Source organism: Oncorhynchus keta, chromosome 36 (genome assembly GCF_023373465.1).
Source record: "Oncorhynchus keta strain PuntledgeMale-10-30-2019 chromosome 36, Oket_V2, whole genome shotgun sequence".
Classification (NCBI taxonomy): Eukaryota; Metazoa; Chordata; class Actinopteri; order Salmoniformes; family Salmonidae; genus Oncorhynchus; species Oncorhynchus keta.
The window spans coordinates 5,247,053-5,263,712 of NC_068456.1; the positions used below are offsets into that span (position 1 = coordinate 5,247,053).

Consider the following 16,660-nt stretch of genomic DNA (forward strand, 5'->3'; position numbering starts at 1 on the left):
TTATCAAGAAATGTCCTCTGTGGAGGACACACTATTTTCCTGTACCCATTGACTGTAATGTCACGTTTTTCATGTTTACGTCCCAATTTTGCACTTACAATAAAAGATAAATAACAATATTTCTTCTTGGTTAAATAATTTTTTATACCCCAAACACTTACTGTATGTTACGTAACAATGTAATAAATAAATACAATGAATCTACACTTTTTTTGTGGGGGTCTCAGGGGGCTATTACCCCAATGACTTAAGGATCAAACTGCTTATCGTAGTGGCAAACATTTTACAAACGTCATTGTCAAAGAGCAGACAGTGTTCCACAAATGGATAGCCATCACAAATGCAGCCTCAGCAGGGTCACACGCTAGAGATAACTAGAGGTAACATGTTCAGTGCATTCAGAATGTACTGCTTTGGAAAGGCAAACACCTGTCTGTATAAGGTCCCACAGTTGACAGTGCATGTCAGAGCAAAAACCAAGCCATGAGGTCGAAGGAATTGCCCGTAGAGCTCCGAGACAGGATTGTGTCGAGGCACAGATCTAGGGAAGAGTACAAAAATATTTCTGAAGCACTAAAAGTCCTCAAGAACACAGTGGCCTCCATCATTCTTAAATGGAAGAAGTTTGGAACCACTAAGACTCTTCCTAGAGCTGGCCGCCTGGACAAACTGAGCAATTTGTGGGAGAAGGGCCTTGGACAGGGAGGTGACCATGAACCTGATGGTCACTCTGACAGAGCAACCGAGTTCCTCTGTGGAGATGGGAGAACCTTACAGAAGGATAACCATCTCTGCAGCACTTCACCAATCAGGCCTTTACGGCGGAGTGGCCAGACGAAAGCCACTCCACAGTAAAAGGCACATGACAGCCTGCTTGGAGTTTGCCAATGGGTACCTAAAGGACTCTCAGACCATACGAAATTCAATTCTCTAGTCCGATGAAACCAAGATGGAACTCTTTGTCCTGAATGCCAAGCATCACATCTGGAGGAAACCTGGCACCGTCCCTATGGTGAAGAATGGTGGTTGCAGCATCAGGCTGTGGAGATGTTTTTCAGCGGCAAGGACTGGGAGACTAGTCAGGATCGAGGGAAAGATGAATGGAGCAGAGTAGAGAGAGATCCTTGATGAAAACCTGCTCCAGAGTGCTCAGGACCTCAGACTGGGGCGAAGGTTCACCTTCTAACAGGACAACGACCCTAAGCACACAACCAAGACAACGCAGGAGTGACTTCGGGACAAGTCTCTGAATGTCCCGCCAGAGCCCAGACTTGAACCCAATCGAACATCTCTGGAGAGACCTGAAAATAGCTGTCCAGTGACTCTCCCCATCCAATTTGACAGAGCATGAGAGGATCTGCAGAGAAGAATGGGAGAAACTCCCGAAATACAGGTGTGTCAAGCTTGTAGTGTCATATCCAAGAAGACTCAAGGCTGTAATGGCTGTCAAAGGTGCTTCAACAAAGTACTGAATGAAGGCTCTGAATACTTATGCAAATGTGATATTTCCATTTTTTATTTGTAATATATTTGCAAAAATATCTAAAAAACACTTTTTGGCTTGTCATTATGGGGTATTGTGTATAGATTGATGAGAAACATTTTGGGGGGGGGGGGGATCCATTTTAAAATAAGTCTGAAACGTAAAAAAAATGTGGAAAAAGTCATTGCACTGTCTACACCAAGGAAAGGGCTTGAGTTAATATGGCACGTCATCTGCAGCTTCCGTGAGCAACAGTTTATCCTCCATCACCTGTCTCCCTTCTTTCTCTCCATCACTCATTCCTCCACACACGCCTTAGAGCAGGTTTCCCCAAATTTGACCCCATAAGTTTTCTGAGCAAAAAAAAAAAAAAAAAAAATGAATATAAAAACAACAAACAATATATATTTAAAACACCAGCAAATCAGCTCCAAGTGATTTTAATTGAGGAAAGCTGTTGCAAAATATTACCATGTATAATAGAGACATATATGTGATTGTATACAAATGAAAATACGTTTTGAAGTGATTATGTTTTAGTCAACTATTATATCTGTTTGGCTTCTTGTGTTCAATGTGCAGTCTACAAATGATTTGTAATTGTGTTCCGGCCTCCTGGCCATCTGCTGAAGAAAAAATCGGTCTGCGACTGAATCTAGTTGATGATCTCTGCCTTAGAGAGTGGATTTTCTTTGCCAGAACTAGCATTTAAGGGGAGGGGCGAGGAGGTTGTCTAATCACATGTGACAAGCACAGGAGGTAGTAGAGGTTAGACAGGACCTAACTGGGGACAAGGTAACCACGAGGTTAGCATGAGTCGATGTCGAAGGTGAGGAACAAAGTACTGTTCCTACTGCTCTGTACTCATCTACTGTAGATGCCCTTCTGATTCCTGAAGAACATCTAATATAACCAGAAAAGTAGAATTCCTGAATCCATGACAAGTGTGTAGTCAAGTGTGTAGGTTACATTTTACGTGACTAAACATTCAGTACCACACCAAACATGTTAGCTAAAATGAATATAATTGTATACCTCTTATTGTATCTCATTACAGTCCCTCATCTAAAAGTGCTACCAAAAATGCATCCCCTTGTGAACAGCTCGGCACAGGCAATTCACTTCTAATGAAGAGTAAGTTCATTGGGTTAAGAGGTCTTCGAGGACACACTATACTACTGTCCATATTTAAAGGAACGGCAATAGAAAAGGACTTACCTTTTGGCAGGTTTGAGGGAAGAGGACCGTGTTGGCACAGGCATAGACGACCTATGGTCAACTTCAGCGGCACTTTTTGATCGTGGGACCGCTTTCACTGAAAATAAACACAAAAGAGCATCAGACTCTGCTATGAAAGCGGCTTGTAATGTTTTGCTTAAACTGAAATGAACTGAAATCTTTCTCAGTGTCTAATTTGTTTGTGTAGGGGCTCGTCCTCACAATGTTATTGTACAGTCAATGTAAACAAGAAACAAAAACCATGCTATTGAGATCACATTATATATATTATATTATATATAATATAATATCTATAATATATAATATCCAATCCAAATTGCCTCCCAGCCTTTCATCCAAAGTCATATAGAGACATTCAATCTCAATCTCTACCACCTCAATTTAAATGTGTCGTTTTTAATTTTTTTTTAATGCACTTTGAGATTATTTTCTGTAATAAAAAGCGCTATACAAGTTAAATAAAGGATTATGATTCATGTCTGAATCTAAGAGGAGGACAAAACGCACCTTCTTCCACATAACCATAGGGGGAGTGACCATCATCTGTAACAGAGGGAAACATCACTATTAGAAATAGACTATACACATGCACATACTAGCCTGCTCCACTGGCAGTTCCACTTGTATACGTCTTCGCTATGCAATGTTAACCAAGGGCGGGTGACCCCATCTATTGTCTGTTAATAGGCTTGATAAAGTGGTGCTACATATTTAGATCCTCAGTATCACCAGTAGAGGTCACTTTGACAGCAGCAGTGCAACACTGAAACGACAGAATCCTGCGAACTGCTTCCTATAGCAATGTTACATACAAGCAGTGAACTTGTAGAATGGCAAGGTCAAGTATGTGTTGACTACATTAATCAACTGTTCAAGACGGGCACCCTAACGCATCGTCGAAGATGATCCAAAACAGAAGTGAGATTAATAATAGCAATGAAATGTTTTTAAATGTAGACCAAAAAGACATGTTATAGCCTGCATCTACAACAATAGCTTTCCGAGGGGGGCATAGTTTTTAAAAACATCAAATCACGATGCCTGAAAATCAATATTCATTGGTAATTCAAATACATTATGCTGACATACTATAGTTTGTTAACAAGAAATTTGTGGAGTGGTTGAAAAACGGGTTTTAAGGACTCAAACCTAAGTGTATGTAAACGTCCGACTTCAACTGTATGTAATTCCATACATTTCTGCTGTAACACAGGGTACAGCCAGAGTCGTATATAATATATCCAAATACAACGCTATAAGGCCGGGTACAGCTCTTAAAAGGGCACAGTAAAGCGTCTCTTCCTCCTCTGTTATTGCACAGTACAGTATGCCCTTTACTCCATCAGGTCAGCTATTACAGTTCTTCAAACACACTGTAAACAGAGTGCTTTTCGGAGGTTGTCAGTCAAAGCACTTTGGAAGACGCATAACATATCTTCATGAATACGTAATGCTGTTCTTGGGAAATCTTGGAATAGCGTACAATTTTCGTACAACACTTTCTTTGATCAATTATTCGATTTATTGATTGATTGACTATATTACAAATAACCAGACATCAGGTTGCTGGGAAGCAGACATGAGCAGAAACAAAGGGAAAATAAGTAGATCTGTACACAGCACACACACACTGAGTACACCAAACATTAGGAACACTTTCCTAATATTCAGTTGGGATGCCGGCCCGTGTTGACTCCAGCGCTTCCCGCGGTTGTGTCAAGTTAGCTGAATGTCCTTTGGGTGGTGGACCATTCTTAATACACATGGGAAACTGTTGAGCGTGAAAAACCCAGCAGCTTTGCGGTTCTTGACACAAACCGGTGCACCTGGCACCTACTGCCATACCTCATTCAAAGGCACTTAAATCTTTTGTCTAACCCATTCACCCCAGGGAATGGCACACATACACAATCCATGTCTCCACTTCATTGACACTGATGGATGTGGATTTAACAAGCGACAACAATAAGGCATCGTAGCGTTCACCTGGTCAGTCTATGTCATGGATAGAGCAGTTCCTAATGTCTTGTATACTCAGTGTCTACTGTACAAAACTGCATGCAAGGTGATGTAGGCCTACATGAGACATGCTCGGCAATCATGATTTAAAAACAACTGTTAACTGTTAGATAGTGCAGAGGGCTTTGCACCAACTAGACCGGTTTACAAGTAGTGTAGCGTAAAAATGCTGATACACTGTACATGGAACACAGACAGTGTGATCTACTACCGCCTGTATAGTACATACAGAGCCTTTCTAAAATGCTTGGTTGTTGTAATACATAGCACTTGAGCACCATCTAGTGCAGGGATGGGCAACTGTATTGGGGGTAGGGGCCACAGAAAATCTGAACTCATCACGAGGGGCCGCAGTGTGGCTCGCGGTTCTGCGTACCCACACCCTTACCTACACATGCAGTCAGAGCCTGCCTTAGGCTTTTGGGGGCCCTAAGCACATTTTTGATGGGGGGCCACATCCACCTTACGGGCAAAACATTTTAGCCCCCCCCCCCTCTTGAGAGTGGAGAGAAAAATATTACGTTTTAGAATTACTTTCCTGCAATTTCTATACATTTTGCAATGGGGCTTAGAGAACATTTAGCAATTTTGTAATTCATTACATGCAAATTCTACACATTTTTCTACACATTAATATGATATCTGAGTGAAAGTGACGTACAAACCAATGGCCCCCACCCCGGTCAATAATTGACCGTGATTACTACAAGCTTATAGATAGCTGGCGAGACTAAAGACTAATTTACCAATGCATAACACAATCGCCGGCATGGGCTTATTGAATGTCTGTCATTGACTAACATAACAAGAGAGCAACTGCTGATGCACAACCACATTTTGAAATTGCACCTTGGGTAAATCTACTATTCTAACTCTTCACAGTAAGTTGGGACCCTGATTGAGTTCCATTTGAAATTGATCCACGGGCCTACAAAAACGGGCTGCCAGTTGCACATCCCTGATCTAGCGTCCCAAATGTTCCTCATCTGTCTCCAGTACTGCATCTTTGGATCAGGAAGAATTGAAATGCCGGGAAATGTCTGTTCATGAATATATTCACATTAAAAGATGAGCAGAGCTCACAATATATGGTCCATGAATTAGGTCATATGCAAAAACGGTACTCGTGTTAAACATTAGTTCAAGTAAAATGCATGGCGTAGTCTTGTATTAATCTCACTCATAGTTTTACTGAGCAAACCAGTGCTCCAATTGCTGACCCGTTTTCAATTCTATCAAGGCAACGGTAAGTAACAAAAGGAGAGTCAACACAGTCATAAGGACATTATAATGAAGGGATTATACATGATTAGTAAAGTCAGGAAGTGGAGCCACGATTGCTATTTTGGGTACCTGTTGTTTCCATCTGCCTAGGATCATAGGATTCAGGGAATATGTAGGTGGGGCGATATGGGTTTTCCTCAACAGGTTCTGAGCGAGGCGACGGAGACAAAAAAAAAAACAACACACACAACGTGACACCAACGAACACACTCACAGACTCACAAAGACAGCGGCTTGACAGAAACAACAGACACGTGGGTCAACGTCAAATCAAACACACACACGAGGACAGGCAGTCCAATGTTTTTGTTATGATCCCCTTACCTGGAATTCTGTGTATCTGTTTAAACATGTTCTTGTACCAGTCCTTTGACTTATCAGTGTTCTGAAAAGAAAATATTCATGTTTTTTTTTAATCGTATTTAAAAACAAACAGGGTTTCTGACAAAAAAATATATAAATGGATTGGCATTTGGCAGTGAGGCATATCGTTTTTTTGCACCACTGTACTCCCTACCTAAGCATTAAATGAAAAAATGCCCTGTGAAGGAGGCTCCCGAGTGGCGCAGCGGTCTAAGGCACTGCAGTTCAGTGCTAGAGGCGTCACTACAGACCCTAATTGTAAATAAGAATTTGTTCTTACCTGACTTGCCAAGTTAAATAAAGGTTAAATTTTAAAAAGTATTAAAAGGCTACAGATTATTTTAAAAAGGCACAATAAAAAAAAAGGGACTTAAACTATCAAGCACAACTCATAACATCTGGACTATACACTCATAGGTGTGTCTTCTTAGCCTGATTCCAGAACTGTTTGTGCTGTATAACTAACTCCTATGGTTGTTGTCATTGTTTGGCTGTACAGCTCAAACAGATCTGGGACCAGGCAGGCCACTCTCCTCTCTTTATACAGTAACTTCATATTGTTTTCTTACCCGTACTGGCACGATGGGCTGGTTCAGTGGGCCCAAGATATGGGATTGAGAGTACCTCATCCTCTTGCCGTCCATATCTGGGTGTTGGCTCAGTTCTCTCTCTGTTCTAACTACAGGTCCTGGATCAGGCGATTTGTCCCTCTCTGGGGTGGGGTCTGAAAAAGCCAACATTGCTGTGTCAAAGGGAAGAGAAGTGCAACAGTGGGTCCTACCAGTCAAAATCTGTACTGGCAAATAGCTCTAAATACCCCATATGATCCACAAGCATACTATGCAAATTACCCCCAAACATATAATAAGTGCAGTAATGTATAAGATAGCTTGGTAATGTTATGAAGTACTCTTCTTATAAGTAAGTATGTACATTGATCCAATATCTCAGAGCAGGAGCAAGAAAACACGTCACAACGGGCCGACATGAGGCTGTTCAGGCAGTAAGGGGTGAAGGTAGTAGATGGATCCTGCTCATTCGACACCACACAGAAGAAAATGGACTGAAACAGGTAGGGACGATTTTGAACCAACAAATGAGCTAAATCGATCCATGTTATCAGGTAATGAAAGTAAATGTTGTCCAGCCAGCAGAAGGAACTAATATTGAAAAGAGGAAGCAGTGGACGAGACACAAGACACATCCAGCGCATACCTTCCATAATAGAAAGCTGCTTTTGTTGCTCTGTTGTGAGGAGAGGACAGAGATGGGACAAAGGACAATGAAACAATGCTAATCAAAAAGGGTCAAGTCTGAGCTGCTTTGAGCTGGTCAATCCATGCTGGCAAATATACAGTAAAAGCCCAATCAACCTTCCAGTCAGTCTCACTTGGCTCTCTATTCCAGGAACCTACATTCAGAGTTTAGTCCACCCTTCACAGTGTGGTCAACAGATGGCAATTTCATCCATAACCCACATTCCGAAACTACACAGAATCAGGGGTGCTTACCTCTGTTGTGTTGTAGCAGAACTACGGTTGGGTTGACAGTGCCAGCGGCGGATGGGTAGGCAGAGGTGGCCTTTGTCGACAAAATATAGTTCTGAATGTCAAAAGAGGCAGGAAGCTGGGGTTCTTCTGTGTTCACAGGTGAACTTCCCTGGTAATGAGTGAATAACACTTGTGAGTGATGCTGTTCCTCTCTTATACTTATTTTGTTTTTGATAATAATGATGAACTGGGTAGTATGAGTAGTTGAGCAGGAACATATTCTGGTTTGCTAAGAAAACACAGCTTTTAGGCAATATTATTGACACATAATACACAAGAAAAATACACCAAATACGGCTATTTATATCACGCTGAAATGTGAATTTATTCACATTAAAACAAGCATGCAATTATCAGATGTATTATCCCAGAAATGCCCAAAATAGGGGGAATGATCAAAAATCTTAGATGAAAACGCACCTGGGCTTGAGTTCTGTTGACTGTAGGTAAATCAGCTGTGATGTCATGGAAGCCTCCATCAGCAAATCCCGTTTGAGCGCTGTCTCCATTGATCTGGCCGATCCAACCACCTGAAATGATCCCAAAACAATCTCAGTTTGGCCAGTGAATAACAGTGCAAGACGACCAGAAACCTAGCAATACTGAAAGATGCACAAACAAACCACTGTACTCCTGGCAATCCTTGTCTCTTGGCAATTAACACGTTTCAGAGATTAACACCAAACTACAAACAGGAAACAATTCATCCTCAATTAAATAAATCTCTGGCTGATGCTGCGGTGACCAAACGCTTTCTATAGCGCTTTTCCCGGACAGAGATGCTAATATCTCCATGGAGAAAGAAACCCAATGATTCTCCCACAATCTGTGAACTTTGTCATCAGAACAAGGCGCCTATTCAGTGGCCTGTAAAGGCTGTTTGTTCCAATGGCCTTTATATTCAGTCTCAACAACAATTAAAGCATCTCCCCAAAAGCCTTGGCCAGTTTAAAGCCCAGTTGTAACTGAATTCGACAAACGAGTCCACAGTTAAGGCACTGTTTCCAAAGTGCAGTGTGGGCAGGTCCGAACGAAAGTTTTTTTTTGTTTTTTTTGACAAAACACAGGAAAATATGAGCAATCATCGTCAACGATTCCCTGTTGTGCGGGGCAACCAAATGTCAATACACTTTCAAATGTGACAAGTTATCTCACTTTAATATCAAAACAGCAGAAATATGTGCATATGTGAGTCCAGCTGTACTTGATGAAGTACAGTATCTCAAGAATTTTAAGACTTCTGTGAACAGAAAAGCTTGGCAATACAGGGAATTTTCTTCCATATGCATCAAGAGAGCAAAACAAATGACTAAAATAGTCATTATTGCTAGTGATTCACGCGATGACATAATCAAGATATTACAATGTGCTATTTTGTTAACGGGAACACTTCCTTCCAGTTTGCCTCATCAGCTATATTACATCTGACTTGTCCCTTTCACAGAGCTATGATGGCGTTTCCCCTCGACTTTGTATTAGAAGGAAAACACTACATAGTACCAGAAATATTAGATATACTGTACATATGTACATATGCTGTAATATCTAAGATTTTAGAGAGCAGCTTTAGCATTCTCTTTGACTTACTTGGAGCTGTGTCAACATTTGATTCTTCACTGACGCAGTCCTCGTCGTCTATGTGGACCAGAGTGGCCCTCAGAGTCACGACCCCCTTCCCTTTACACACCCTTCTAGGGTCCAGCTCTATAGATAGATAGACAGGTACACACAATGATGTTAGCACCAGACTTTCATTGGATCTTCACAGTCACTCATTGTTCAGAGGCAAAAGATGTGTGAAACATCCTCACAGACACGCATTGTTTGACTCGATTCTCAGAGTGAGCTTCAATAATCACCATGAGACACAGTTCTATTGCCTCTGGTCCTGAGGCAATCTATGTTACTTCACGCCCTAAATTCTAAAAATAGAATGTAAATGTCAAATCCAGGCCAACACTTTAATACTACCCTCATCCATATAATTAATTACGCACTAACACCATTAGAAAAACTGAAATGGTACACCCACACAGACAGTGTGGTGAAGAAGGCGCAACAGTGCCTCTTCAACCTCAGGAGGCTGAAGAAATTTGGCGTGTCACCTAAAACCCTCACAAATTTCTACAGACGCACAATTGAAAGCGCCCTGTCGAGCTGTATCTCCTCCTGGTACGGCAACTGCACCGCCCACAACCGCAGGGTTCTCCAGAGGGTGGTGCGGTCTGCACAATGCATCACCGGGGGCAAACTATCTGCCCTCCAGGACACCTACAGCACCTGATGTCACAGGAAGGGCAAAAAGATCATCAAGGACAACATCCACCCGAGCCACTGCCTGTTCACCCCGCTACCATCCAGAAGGCGAGGTCAGTACAGGTGCATCAAAGTTGGGACCGAGAGACTGAAAAACAGCTTCTATCTCAAGGCCATCAATCAGACTGTTAAACAGCCATCACTAACATAGAAAGGCTGCAGCCTACATACAGACCTGAAATCATCGGCCACTTTAATAAATGGAACACGAGTCACTTTAATAATGGCACTTTAATCATGTTTACATATCTTGCATTACTCTTCTCATATGTACACTACCGTTCAACATTTTGGGGTCACTTAGAAATGTCCTTGTTTTTAGAACAAAAAGCCAATTTTATTCCATTAAAATAACATCAAATTGATCAGAAATACACTGTAGACATGGTTAATGTTGTAAATGACTATTGTAGCTGGAAACGGCTGATTTTTAATGGGATTTCTACATAGGCGTACAGAGGCCCATTATCAGCAACCATCACTCCTGTGTTCCAATGGCACGTTGTGTTAGCTAATCCAAGTTTATCCTCTTCAAAAGGCTAAATGATCATTAGAAAACCGTTTTGCAATTATGTTAGCACAGCTGAAAACGGTTGTGCTATTTAAATAAGAAATTAAAACTGTCCTTCTTTAGACTAGTTGAGTATCTGGAGCATCAGCATTTGTAGGTTCAATTACAGGCTCATAATGGCCAGAAACAAAGACTTTCTTCTGAAACTCATCAGTCTAGAATAGAAAGAGGAGTGAGAGGCCCCAGTGCACAACTGAGCAAGAGGACAAGTACATTAGAGTGTCTAGTTTGAGAAACAGACACCTCACAAGTCGTCAACGGGCAGCTTCATTAATGGACAATTCTTTTAGCTTTTCTTTCAAAAACAAGGACATTTCTAAGTGACCCCAAAGTTTTGAACGGTAGTGTATATAGTGTATTCTATACTATCTATTGCATCTTAGCCTATGCCGCTCTGACATTGCTGAGATTGCTCATCCATATATTTATATATTCTTATTCCATTCCTTTACTTAGATTGGTGTGTATTAGGTACTTGTTGTGGAATTGTTAGATATTACTTGCTAGATGTTGCTGCACTGTCGGAACTAGAAGCCCAAGCATTTCTCTACACTCGCAATAACATCTGCTCACCATGTGTATGTGACCAAAAATATATAATTTGATTTGAGTCTGTCATTACATCCAATTAGTACAACTGTGTTGTAACACTGGCAGAGACACTATAGTAGCATATTGTTGTTTAAAATGGATGCAGATTGTTAACAAGTGATCCTCCTCGCCATATCCAGTGTGTCGAAGGTGTCCTGGAGTTCAGCCTGATGAAAGATAGATGAGAGACGTGGAGGAGGGCGGAAGAGGAGTTAATGAGTGTGCTCACCTGCAGACGGAATCAGATCGGGAGAGCCTTTCATGCTTGTCAGAGAGGTGATTCTGACGGCAGACACACAGCGAGGACCCGAGGGGACCGGAGGAGCTGCCAAAACAACAGACAGACACAGTGTACAAGTGTAAGCTGGGGCCAAATTCTCCAAAGTGAACATTGGGAATGGTAGTTGCATTGGCAGGGAGGGGTGTTCAATGCATTAAGGGGCAAAACAAGGCGGAGGTCTTTTTGCTAACACTTCAACTGATCCCCTGGGTGTAAGTGAACCTCACCAAGGCGTGGTCAGCAAAATAGAGCTACAGTACGTACACCTGTGTCTTTTCCTCTTACAACATATTTTAGGACATTAGCTGATGAACACTGTGCTACTTAACATTGTATGTTACTACATACGCAACATCCTGATGACATAAACAACACCCATGAGTTGATAGAGAACACCGAGGAGAAGTGTTGTCACAGTGAGGAAAGTGGAGCTGGAAGACAGACCGCAGGAAGGAGATGAGAGTGACAGATAGGGAGGGACACACTGCTGCAACGAGGACCTTTGGAAACATAAAAGACAGTCGGCCGCTGTACGTTTGACGACAGAGAACAGAACTACAAGTGTACAGTAACAGATGTTGTTGACGATGACTTTACTGGAATATCAACCATGTAGCTACACCGCGTACAGAATTGCGATGAAATCTAGTGGGGGAATGCAGTATTTTATGTGTCCTCTCCACCGAAGCCGTCAATGCCGCAAACGCATACAATCACAAACTCTGCTCATGCTAACATGTAGCCTGTACTGTATGTCAGCCCTCCATCATAAATAAGCACTTTTGTTGCTGTTCACTGCTTTTGCTTGTTTCTCAATGCTTGACTGATTGACTGGAATGTATGGTTGGAGTGGTGTAACATTTGATAGGCCTATTTCTTGTATGAGTAAGCTGCTGCAATGATACAAATGAACTTAATCATTGAGAGCTCCTGAGTGGCGCAGTGGTCTAAGGCACTGCAACTCAGTGCTAGAGGCGTCACCACAGACCCTGGTTTGATTCCAGGCTGTATCCCAACCGGCTGTGAGTTGGGAGTTTCATAGGACGGTGCACTATTGGCCCAGCGTCGTTAGGGTTTTTGCCGCGGTAGGCTGTCATTGTAAATAAGAATTTGTTCTTAACCAACTTGCCTGGTTAAAATTGTAAAAATTACACTCAACGAAATGAACAGGCATTGTTATCAAATACCCTAAACATCACTAGAGCCTTCTGCAACAGCAGAGCTGTGCGTATTCTTCCCTTCTATAGTATAATGGCGGTCCGCAAACACACGCTAGAGGTGCATGGCGCCACCTACTGTACGCGGTGAAAACCGGGTAACTTCAACGCAGAAAATAAGGAAAGTGTGAAAAAACATACTCATATTATTCACCCGCCCCCAAAATAAATAAATAAATAATAATAACATATTTGTACTCCTTTAGTAAGATTCAAATGTCTACTCAGATCCCTACAGGCTCTGGGGCCTGAAAGGGAAAAACATCTTCAGACAATATTCCCTGTAATGTTTCGGCTACGAAGCCCTGGAGATCCAGAAACATACACAACTATATCCATTGTCTTTGACTTCCTGTATGTTTGGCGGCCTGTGCTGTATCACCGGCGTAATAAACACAACAAATCTACCTTCTTCACTATAGTATTTATGGATCTGTTAACGGGTGAACAAGATTTTCTGCAGGCTGCGGGGCATCCATTGCCATTTCTTCTTCATTTCCACTCCCTCCTTCAACAATTTGCACTGCTTCCATATAGGAGACCTGCTGGACAGCCCTGATTCTTGCCATTTCGACCTCCTTCATCCTTACAGTGCACTTCCTGGAAGCAGAACGGAGCTATGTGGTATAATGAGAGATACAGCATGAGGAAAAGAAGTGGATGAAATTTACCGTGGGATTGGTCAAATCTCACACTGCCCTCTGTTGGACAGCCCTGGAACAAAAGAGAGCCAGAGGGAGAGAGTTATGTATGGACACATGACTGTAAGTCGCTTTGGATAAAAGCGTCTGCTAAATGGCATATATTATTTTATTATTATTATTGTAGAGCAAAGCAGATTTGAGCAAAATGTATTAATTTACAGCATAGTGGTCAGCCGTTTAGGGCCATCATGAGAGAGCAGGAAGTCTGAGCAGCAGTTTGTTTATTGTCAGCAATAGGCTGGGGTACATTGGGAACAAGCATGAATGCATTTGAAGATGAAGAAGAAAAAAAACATTTGCAAACATTGGATGGAGAAAGTGATCATACTTATTTAATTATTTTAATTAATCACTGTAGGTCAATATGTCCTGCTGGTACTGATGCGTAAAATATAAGTCACATGTACAATTATCACATGAGTCAGACACGTGGTTTTCAGATGCAACATTTTCTACACTTTTTTTTGGACCACTTCCAGCTATGTCTGGTCTCCCGTTCAGGGAACGATCAGGACAGACCCTGCAAACCAGAAGTGCAATGCAAGGTGCTATGTTGCTGGAAGGAATGTGCCAAAACTTGCAAATGAAAAAGGCAGAGAAAGCAAAGGCCAGGGTAACGTAACCAAAGATAGGGAAAATTGCAGGAAAGAGGGAAGCATTTTTATTAAACTGCATTATCATAAACAAAAATCACTGAATTTTTTTTTACAAAGAAAAAATATTTCCTCAAAACATTTTGTTATGCTGTCAATGCTTTTGGGTTTCAATATCATTATTTTTGTTTGCAATACTAAGAATGTTGATCTCGACTTCAGAAGTTTTGCTTGACATTAATGGCACAAAAGTAACTCACTCTCTAGAGGATTGTACCATATATTAACTCTATGACTCTATTAAAAGGTGTTTAAAGCCGGAATCCTTAATTGAAACATTAAGAAAGTGTTCCCAGCCACAGTTTCGGTAAAAAGCTGAGGTATGGGGCTGGAGATAGAACCACTCTCAAATCCATCGATTCGCTATGGATGCAAGGACTGACCATCCATGATATCAATATGATAGTTTTAACCATGTTTTTAGGCAATACATATACTTCCAATTCCACATGTGAAAGTGAGATTTTCACATGTGAAACTGCACATCCAATTCTCACAGAACAACGAGCAGTCAAGGAAGGTATGTGTTCATCACATAGGGGTGTCCACCTCATTCGTCGGCAGTGGTATGATTAAGTACACAAACAATACTATAGTGATGCGTACTACCACTGAAGACAGTGCTGCTATTGATACTCAATGCAAGGGAACACATCAAACGAGTCCTTTGTACGACAGCCTAATGTGTCCTCCAGGACTGGTTGAAAGAAAGGAGAACAGGACATACAGTATGCTGATCCGAGCTGCATCATTGGAGCATGCAGAACAACACCAAGGCCACATAAAAGAGGCAGTGAAACACTTCCAGGGAGTCCTCCATTGTATATCACCCTGAGGACTGATTTAAGAGACTCTCTCTCTCTCTCTCTCTCTCTCTCTCTCTCTCTCTCTCTCTCTCTCTCTCTCTCTCTCTCTCTCTCTCTCTCTCTCTCTCTCTCTCTCTCTCTCTCTCTCTCTCTCTCTCTCTCTCTCTCTCTCTCTCTCTCTCTCTCTCTCTCTCTCTCTCTCTCTCTCTCTCTCTCTCTCTCTCTCTCTCTCTCTCTCTCTCTCTCTCTCTCTCTCTCTCTCTCTCTCTCTCTCTCTCTCTCTCTCTCTCTCTCTCTCTCTCTCTCTCTCTCTCTCTCTCTCTCTCTCTCTCTCTCTCTCTCTCTCTCTCTCTGCACAACACACTGTTGTGGTTCGATGACGACCTCCTGAAATAAAGCCTAAAAAGAGATTTGAGTGAGTTTCCAGACAAAACCCAAGGGTACAACCAAATCGTAAAACATCTACATGTCTTTGAGGCACATTTCTTCCTCATACAGTAGTGCAATAAACAGACTAATTTCCTGACCCCAAGAGGTCAGCTAAAGTGTCATTTGTAAGAACTACATTTGATAATTCGTGACCAGTTTGAACACCCTAAGACTATTTGACATGAAGCATATGTTTGTTTCAGAACATCATTTTTTGGAGAGTAATGAGAGTTAACTGCATTGTTTTTGAAGCGCTACCTCTATCTGAAGAAATTATAAGTACAGTACAGATGATCAATTTACAGGGCCGTTATCCCAGACATAAATTATGCCTAATCCTGGACTAAAAATAATTTTCAATGGAGATTTTCCAGCAGTGCTCCAGCCTAGACAAACAGGAGACAGATAAACTGTACTCAAGTAAACCTCCAGTACTAAAGTCTCTACCTAAATGCACATTCTCTTGATCCGGACAATTTGAGATGATTTTAGAGCTACTTTACTTCTGAGGTTTCCATACCTAACTACAACATTTTCTGCCAAGATAGAACTGCCAAAGGGGGGGGGAGTTGCAATCTACTGCAGAGATAGCCTGCAAAGTTCTGTCATACTTTCCAGGTCTATGCCCAAAGAGTTCGAACTTCTAATTTTAAATATTCATCTCTCCAGAAATAAGTCTCTCACTGTTATCGCCTGTTGTAGACCCCCCTCAGCTCCCAGCTGTGCCCTGGACACCGTGAATTGATTGCCCCCCATCTAACTTCAGAATTTGTTCTGTTAGGTGACCTAAACTGGGATATGCTTAACATCCCGGCAGTCCTACAATCTAGGCTAGATGCCCTGAATCTCTCACAAATCATCAAGGAACCCACCAGGTACAATCCTAAATCTGTAAACATGGGCATCCTCATAGATATTATCCTGACCAACCTGCCCTGCAAATACACCTCTGCTGTTTTCAATCAGGATCTCAGCGACCACTACCTCATTGCCTGCATCCGCTATGGGTCCGCGGTCAAACGACCACCCCTCATCACTGTCAAACGCTCCCTAAAACACTTCAGCAAGCAGGCCTTTCTAACCGACCTGGCCCGGGTATCCTGGAAGGATATCGACCTCATCCCGTCAGTCGAAGATGCCTGGTTGTTCTTTAAA

General features: G+C 41.9%; 1 protein-coding gene across 3 annotated transcripts in view; it reads right to left on the reverse strand.

The window, feature by feature from the left end:
• Positions 1–16,660, reverse strand: part of LOC118369510 (sorbin and SH3 domain-containing protein 1-like) — a 76,411-nt gene that overhangs the window by 35,576 nt on the left and 24,175 nt on the right. For 2 of the 3 annotated variants that reach the window (XM_035753940.2, XM_035753941.2), the window contains exons 2-12: positions 13,585–13,627; positions 11,646–11,741; positions 9,526–9,642; positions 8,359–8,468; positions 7,900–8,047; positions 7,604–7,633; positions 6,958–7,112; positions 6,350–6,410; positions 6,095–6,172; positions 3,230–3,265; positions 2,702–2,798 (exon numbers count right to left, since the gene is read on the reverse strand). In XM_035753940.2, coding sequence (XP_035609833.2) covers positions 2,702–2,798; positions 3,230–3,265; positions 6,095–6,172; positions 6,350–6,410; positions 6,958–7,112; positions 7,604–7,633; positions 7,900–8,047; positions 8,359–8,468; positions 9,526–9,642; positions 11,646–11,679 — 866 coding nt within the window. In that variant the 5' untranslated portion in view covers positions 11,680–11,741; positions 13,585–13,627. The remainder of the gene's footprint in view (positions 1–2,701; positions 2,799–3,229; positions 3,266–6,094; positions 6,173–6,349; positions 6,411–6,957; positions 7,113–7,603; positions 7,634–7,899; positions 8,048–8,358; positions 8,469–9,525; positions 9,643–11,645; positions 11,742–13,584; positions 13,628–16,660) is intronic. The other variant, XM_052498369.1, reaches the window with a different exon arrangement.